The 8,159-nt window shown below is 40.6% G+C and overlaps 1 protein-coding gene across 1 annotated transcript; it reads left to right on the top strand.

The window, feature by feature from the left end:
* Nucleotides 1-419: 419 nt before the first annotated feature.
* Nucleotides 420-7,565, top strand: alkal1 (ALK and LTK ligand 1). Its single transcript, XM_085348758.1, has 6 exons — nt 420-473; nt 764-1,045; nt 3,065-3,118; nt 3,650-3,730; nt 5,791-5,864; nt 7,533-7,565. Exons 2-5 carry the CDS (start codon nt 775-777, stop codon nt 5,853-5,855), a joined length of 471 nt encoding a protein of 156 aa, XP_085204884.1. The 5' UTR covers nt 420-473; nt 764-774; the 3' UTR covers nt 5,856-5,864; nt 7,533-7,565.
* Nucleotides 7,566-8,159: the final 594 nt, after the last annotated feature.

Raw genomic sequence — 8,159 nt, 5'->3', positions numbered from 1 at the left:
CATCCAACAAGTCGCTCTTTTTGGAAAAGTGGACACTCGTGCGCTTCCGCGCCACGGTCTTTGTCGGGTTTTTTTTCTTTCTTTTTTAATGGAAGTTATAGTGCACGGGGGACTTTTTCAGATCTTCGCCCATTATTGCATCTATAAGAGGGTCGTTTTTATTTGCAAGTAGCCTGTCCCGTTCAACTACAACTAGTGATGTTTTTGGTGCGTAAAGGAGTGGCTCATGCCTAAGTGAGCGAGTGCCACTGGAAGAAATTACACCAAAGATGTCAACATTGCTTTACCACCCACTCAAAATCGATTGTATTACCTTCAAGAAGGTGGCTCCTCGTATAAATAGGAACGCATTATTTCAAGAAAGACGGTGGTGAGCACAGTCTGTTGGCTTTCTCTCCTATCGGATCGGAAGAATTTGCTGAAGACAACTGTGTCCACCCTCCAGGACATAAGCATCTTTAACTCCTAAACTAGTAAGTTTGAAGTTCAATTAAATGCATTTGCGTTACTCTTGTATTAAACAAGGGGAAAGTGGAGATTTTTTAGAAGTTACCTATTTTATCTCCAACATGCAGATTTTATTAATTTTGCTGTAATAATGAAAATGTGAAGGACTTCAAATATCAGTGCTGATTCGTCCCTTCATGTAAATCATAATGCAAACTGTCCAAGTGTGTTTTTGGTCAGTCCAGTCAAACAAATGAGGCATTTCTTTTCGTGTAATGACTTTCGTGTAACAAAACCCGTCTGCTCATGCTTTCAGACAGTAAAGTCATGCAGGTGGAAAGGAAATGGCACGTACTGCTCACTATCTTCTTTCTGCTCATCACTTCGGGTCAGTGTATGGACAGCAAGGAGGACAAGCAGAAAGAACGAAGGACCCTGTTGGATCTAATCTTACAGGTTATCAGAGACAGCCAGCAACGGGAGAAACCCATCTCCAGGCGCTGTAGCAGTGGACTCTTCACTTCAGCACAAGACATGAAGTTCTCCTCCCGGGAAAAGCCTTTCTATGTCCCTAGGCTGGATAACAGTAGACTCTCAGGTAAGCTGATAAGATTTATTTTTAGGTTCTGATGATGAAGGCATAATCCCCATTTTACAGTTGGGGACAGCTGTCAGTGTTCTGGGCAGTGCTGCACGCCTTATTCAAGAGCTTCTTTTAGCTGAATGGAAACTGGTTTGTTCGAGTTAAATTTTGTAATTTTGTGTGTCACTGGTGCTCAGAGAGGTCAGCATCCACATCCGTCTGGCCTCAAGTGTCCAGCTAAATTTAAAGTGGTTTCCATGAACACAATGCAGGTGTGCTTCATTTTGAAGACCTGTTTTCTGACCATGTTTCTTCAACACGTGTTTAACTGACTGTTGGACAGATGGAGATGTGGATAGGCTAATTAAGGTAGGAGGGGCATGGTGATGCTAAACTTGTGAATGAGTCATTCAGTATGATTGGACTCTTTAACGTGAGTGATGAGCGCCCAACATGCACACAGGCGCTGTAGTGTCCTGGAAAGCATCTCCGGTCACATTCACGTCTGCAGACAGAGCAGATAAAGCAGACTGGTTGTGCTGTGTCACGTACACGGCATTGCATCAGTGATACTCTAACTAAAATACTTTTTTGACCGTTATGGAATGAAGAGCCTGTATGAGGAGACTATAAACACTGGACTTTATTTATCTGGGAAGACTATCCAGAGCATGTTACTGAATGTTGCCCTTGCGACATTTAACAGGATTTTTACTAAAACTGAGTCGTCTCAGACATTTCAGTAAATCTGCATTAATGCTGCAACTCTTCAAATATCTAAAACCTGGCAAAGAAGGTGCGCTCGAATGTGATAAAGAAAAGGAATCCAGAAAATCCTTTTATGCAACTGTTTTTATCGCTTTAACAGACTCAGAGAGTAGTCGAGGGCTGTGCCTCACTGGTATGTGTGGGAGTATATTAAGGGCTAAGTTAACATAATGTGCTGTTTATTTCCAATATCAGACTGTGTCCAACACCACTATCAATTAGATCCTGTCGTAGAGATGTTGTGCAGGCGTTATACAGCTTAAAATCTTGGCTCCAGCTCATGCAGTTGGAAAAGTACCTTTCAGACCACTGACTGGATGGAATTCATCTTTTGAGGATATAAAAAGCAGCACATTAGCAAGCGGTGCGTGCAACGCTACCAAAGATTTGTGGTCACGCAAGGATGGATGTTTTGAACACAACGAGGAGGAAAGAGAAACATCGATAAATCCACTGATGTGTGCGGCACACTCACCTCTTCCTCTACAGCTACGGTTGTTTCAAGAAACACGCCATGAAGCCAGGCACTTATTTTCTAGCTGGTTTTATCTGTTACATTGTTACAGTTTAGGACTGGCAGCTAAAAACAGTGTCGACACATTCACTAATCCTCCACATATGTAGACCCTGAAAACCTGACCCGTGTTGCTCTTATGGGTTGTCTTCTGTCCGTCTTCCTAAATTAATTTTGTAATATTCTCTGTGATTTTTCTTAGTGCATCTAAGTGATTTTCTTCCATATTTATCCCCCCGTAGAGCATTGCACAAATCTCTTGCTGGAGGGTTAATGTAGCTACTTACTTCTTCTGATGGGCATTAAACTCCCATAAAATAATCTCTTTAGCCTGTAAGCATGGCCATTGTGTTGCCTGGATGGACAGTTAATACAAACAGAGGTCCTTGGTGTCTTTATGAATACACAAAATTTCCTCAGAGTGCAAACCGTGGACAAAAACACGAGTGTGTCAATCAGTTGGAGAAAAACTACATTTGGTGCACATCTGAGGAACTTAATAGAGAATGAATAATGTTCATTTATGATTCTGCAGTTGGGACGTGTGCAGTAAAATCCAAAAACATTTCAAAGTTATTAATAATGCAAAGCAGCTGTGCATCGTCACGTAAAGCAGCGACACTGCTGAGATTCTTGAAACATAATGCAGGATGCAGGAGGGAGACTGTTAACACTGACGATCCCTCCGTCACTGTGGTTCATGCATAACTTTGCTCAGATGGTGAGAAGCTAACAGTGAGTTTCTTTTCCAGAAATCTTTTCCAGAGATGCAAACATGAAAGAGAAAATCATTGAGCATTTTGGAGGTAAGAAACCAAAGACGACACTAGGAGCACAAACTCTGTCTCTAATGCAAGACCGTTTGTTTCTGACAACTAACTGTCCCAGCATTGATGGCACTAATCCAGTGCAAATTCCTCCTTTTGCCCCTGTGAAAAAATCCTTTTCTTTCCAAGCCAGCATGCAGTCTGCTCAGGTCATAGAAAACATCACGAACACTGGGGGCTGCAGTAAGTTAAGAAAGGGTTGCTTGTAGGGCAGCAGTGCTGAGAAACAGCACATGGTCTGAAGCTGACAGTATTAAGCTGAAGGCAGCGGCACATTAAGCTGATTATTTGTCTCAGGAACTATGTGCAGGGTTCATGAGTGATGTGAAAATCTGGAAGCTTAAATGTTAGATGTGCTTCTAATTGAAGACTCGATTCCCCTGCACACTAAGGCCAGGTCCAGCTTTAGTTAGCACATGTCTGTTCACATTAACTGTAAGCTTAATTACACCTGCAAATAAGATTCAAAAATGATTGCTTTATCTGATGAGACCTTTTTCTGTTAAGCAGGACCAGTCAAGTTCTCATCGGAGTGCAAAACACACTTTCATAGAGTTTATCACAACACGAGGGACTGCTCGACACCAGCATGTATGTATGACTTCTTCTCCTGTTCTGTTTCTGCTGATGTGCTCGATGATCTCTGCGCTTCCTCAAAACCTGCTTTTACGGGTTTACTGTAACGTCTTAACAGTTTGTTTGGGTTGGAGTTGTCACACTATGACATTTAAATCAACTACCAGTCAAACCTGATCCGAGTTCAGTTTATGAGTGCTAAACTCTGTGCTTAATAAGACAAACTTTATTGCTTTAAACTGTTCTTAAATTATAAAGTCATTTTGATTTGTGGATGAGGGGGATATACACCACCGCTGGCTAACATTTAGGGAGTAAAAACTGTAGTGATTGAGGGATATCGTATCTGTATTTATGCCAGAAGCATAGATAGTAGAGGTGGGAATCACCAAACATCCCACGATACGATATTATCACAATACTTAACACACGATATGACATTATTGCAATTTTTTAAAATATTTTGCGATATTCAGATTCTGTCCATAAAGTTAAACTTCATCAATATTAATTTTATCTAATAACAAAGTCTCACACTCAGTCTTTCTCTCATTTCAGTTTTATTGTTGACAAACTGAACGGTTTGTATTACAGTCTAGTCCAACTTAACTGAAACCATCTGGTACAATTACAGCTATTCTGAACTATGCAATATGAAAACTATGCAGCCCCTTCAGCAACTGAAGAATTTGAAAGTAAATTAAAACAAAATATAATTTTACATTAAATAAAAAAGTTTTAAACGTAATTAAAATAAAACATGTCTTAAATTAAAATAAGTAAACTGTCATGTTTATTTCTGCCAAAAAACAGTTAAACACATTTGGACAGCGTCAGGATTGTTGCTCAGAAAAAGGATCAACATGCTCTGAAGTCAGAGCACAAACTTTTTCTGTAACAAAATATCGATTTGTGCTGTCCCTGCATCGATACATTATTAGCAAACAAAATATACGATACTACACAGTATCGATTTTTCCCCCACCCCTAATGAATAGGGGATCATATCAGAGCGGCCGTCCAAACAGAAGCCTGAATCACTGTCAGCCTTCTCTGTGACAGCGATGTGACCCACGGCCTGCAGTACCACACTAAACTGTGTGATTTACAAGACTGACTGCAGAAATCGCAGCTACACTGGAAATGAATCGTTCACGTTATGTAAAAAAACTGTGAGTGTGTTTTTAAGTTCTCATGCAATCGTTCTTACTTCTGAGATCAAACCTGCGCACACGCAGCATTGAAATAAAACGAGTTTGACACTTGAGCTGTACACGATAACGCCGAGGGTTTCTAGTAAAAGTAAACAGAGCTAACGCGCTGCAGGGATTTCAAAGCTCAAACACGATGTTTTATTATTTGATTCTGTTGTTAAGACAATTTGGTGATGTATTATGAAAATCCCGGTCTTCCTTCTGGGATATTAATGATATGGGAATTATGAGGAAACCGTCCACAGACATCAGTGAGTGCAGACGGTAATGCTGGGTGGTGTGCGTTTGTCACACAATAAATTAGAGCGAGAAGCTCCTCCTCTTCCTGATGCCTTTCACACATGTGACCGAGTCAAACAGGCATCAAACTACATCACATAATCAGGATTGTCCCGAGGTTAAGGAAGTTTATTTAAAGCCTGACAATAGTGAGACAATGCTGGCCAATGGATCACATACAGGATGCTGGGTTGGCCCAGAGGATTGTGGGACGCAGTTCATGTCACGCAGATATTACAGATGTCAGGGTCAGAAAACGGGACTCTGTATTTCAGGAGTTATCATGTGGCAGCAGCGCTCAGAACCTTCTCTTAGGTCTATTTCTTTTTATATATGTATGTGTATGTATATATATACACAGACATACATACATATAATTGGCTTTTTATCTTTTACCAGTAAGTTAAGTATACTTTACTATAGATGCCACAGCAGAACACGGTTTAACAAGTATTTCACTGTGAACCTGAGACCTCATGTCTACGTTACTATTTTTACCACAAATCAAAACGTTTCATGTTTGTTTTTTACTGATATGGTTACCAGGGAGGCGTTATATTAACATCATGTTTTTCTCCCCAGATTACAAACGATGTGCGAGATTGCTAACACGATTAGCGATGAGTCCACTCTGCATGCAGTCCTAGATATTGCATGTAAGTTTTTCCTGCTTTCCTGACTGTCATCATTTGTTGTCATCATCCTCTGAATAGACAATAAACGAGGTTAAAGAAGACAGAAATATTAATTCAGAGGTCTTTGTTGCTTTTGGTCAGTTTAATTGAATGTGTGATACAGAGCTGGGGGGGGGGGGGGGGGGGGATTTTTCACGTAAGTAGAAATGTTAAATTCAACATTTCTTTACGTAAGAAGACTGTATGCTTTGATGACATGCTAGCCTGTCAGAACAGGGTTTAAATTTAGGTCTGTAGTGGAGTGAGAGTCAGAAAGAACAGAGATGCAGATTTTATACATTCAGTTCTCTTTATGCCAAACATGCACATTAGAGCATGTAATTCATGTTGTCAAGCACATGTGAGGAAATGGCACACAGAGATAATAAGACTTCACCCGTGGTCTCCTGCATCCACAACAACAGAGGGGTTAAAGTAAAAATACATACATATATATATATATATATATATATATATATATATATATATATATATATATATATATATATATATATATATGTGTGTGTGTGTGTGTGTGTGTGTGTGTGTGTGTGTGTGTGTGTATAGTCTTTTTCCATGAACGTCACTGCTTCCCGACGTTCGTGGGAGAAACGCCACTCGTGTACTTCCTCACACTAAATCTATTAATACGACCGCTCTCAGGACAGAGGACGGACATCAGTGGAGTAATTTACGACGCTGTCGTTGTCAGGCCTTTTTAAAATTGATCTTCTGTGACAGCAGGTCTGAAGGGTTCACTGCTGTCTAAATGCTGCAGCGTAAACGCACACATTCAGTACAGGAAATTAGCTGGAGAGTGATTGCTCTTACAGTTCATCTCTACAAGCGGTCATCTTGGTTCATTGGATTTTTCTGTAGTGGAGTTGGTGATTATAAATTTGAAGAGGCTGACACATCCCAGGTATTCAGTTTCTCAAGTGAATCAGATAATAAGATCCTGTCGGCGAAATCTGACAAATGTAACAATCAGAGGGAATATTAAAGGATTCGTTATGTCGTCATTCTGGTCATTTCTTAATAGAGATGTTAGCAGAATTACATCGTTGAGTGGAAAACAACAAAAATTTGCATGGAGGTGTTGGAGGTGAACGTGGAAGTATAATTAGTTTTCTAGTTTTAGTTTTCTAAATACAGTTCCTGCTTTGCGGGGGCGTCTTAGCCTTCTTCTGTTTGCCTTGCAGGGAAAATCTGATTTGCAAAATTTTAGTAATGAACAAATCTACTGTAGCTAGCCTAGCAGTCGTTAACTGTTAGCAGAGGAGCTTCTGAAAACCATCACGTTTGCAAATAGAAAAGAAATAGAGCGTGGGAGACAGGAAGAAGAAGAAGCAGTGTAATGGCGTGCAGCAGTGGTGCACAAACACGTGGGGAGTGAAAAGGAGCCTGTTCCAGCTGAACTAAAGGATGCCTCAGGGTCACCTGATCCTAACTGTAAGGAAAAGCCTGAACTTGCATGTACGCTGGGGGTGTCTATCTCCTGGATCCACAGTGGGAGCTGCTTCCACAGAAGACGCTCTGCCTCCCATTCTACAAACTCTGGGAGCCACAAGCAAACATGCAGTCTGAAAGGATGCAGGAAGGAGTGACGGTTCATCCTCATCGAGGTTTTGTATTTTCTTTTGATTGCAGGTCCCAGAATAACAGAAGAAGGATCGACGTGGTGCCAAGGAAGTGCCTTCAAACCCACAGCAGTCATGAGAACGTGGTTGTGTTTCTAGTGTTTCTACTTTCTGTTGTTCTCGCTGTCATCGACGGACGCCGTTGGTTGTTTTTGAATGGATGTACCTGTATATACCATGTATCTGTAAAGAAATATTAATTTAATATTAAATGCACCTATTTATTGAGAAGGAATGTATATAATAATTTCACAGTCATTCAAAATTTGATTCTTTTTTGGTTATTACAGTTATGGATGAGGAAGAAGCTTCTTTTCTCATCCATATATAAGACTCCCACTGTTATACTGATGTTACGCTCTGTCATTGACTTCATTACATTTTATTTGGCACTGGAGTGAACTAAAGGATGTGGCTGACATTGAGAATATATGGAATAAGAGCAATGGTGATAATGCACTGCAGTACTGAACAATAAAGAATACTGAAGCACAGCATGTCGCCATCATTGAAGATGAGGGGAAGCTGGTGGAGAGCAGTGTGATGAGCTCAGGATTAAGCCAGCCTCTCCAGTTTGCAGAGGAAACACCGTTCGGTGTCCTGAAAGAGACTGCGTTTCATTACAGCTGTTATGCTG

This window comes from Diplotaxodon limnothrissa, linkage group LG23, assembly GCF_057381915.1.
Source record: "Diplotaxodon limnothrissa isolate DT_005_m linkage group LG23, D_limnothrissa_male_GT1.1, whole genome shotgun sequence".
Classification (NCBI taxonomy): domain Eukaryota; kingdom Metazoa; phylum Chordata; class Actinopteri; order Cichliformes; family Cichlidae; genus Diplotaxodon; species Diplotaxodon limnothrissa.
Note: the sequence above shows the minus strand (reverse complement) of the source record. Positions and strands in the feature narration are given on the sequence as shown.

What these genes read in the sequence shown, in the direction of transcription:
- alkal1 (XM_085348758.1), top strand. Translation starts at nt 775, where the DNA reads ATGCAGGTGGAAAGGAAATGGCACGTACTGCTCACTATCTTCTTTCTG. An exon ending in GGATAACAGTAGACTCTCAG is followed by an intron (nt 1,046 to 3,064) that starts GTAAGCTGATAA and finishes TTTCTTTTCCAG; the next exon opens with AAATCTTTTCCAGAGATGCA. An exon ending in AATCATTGAGCATTTTGGAG is followed by an intron (nt 3,119 to 3,649) that starts GTAAGAAACCAA and finishes TCTGTTAAGCAG; the next exon opens with GACCAGTCAAGTTCTCATCG.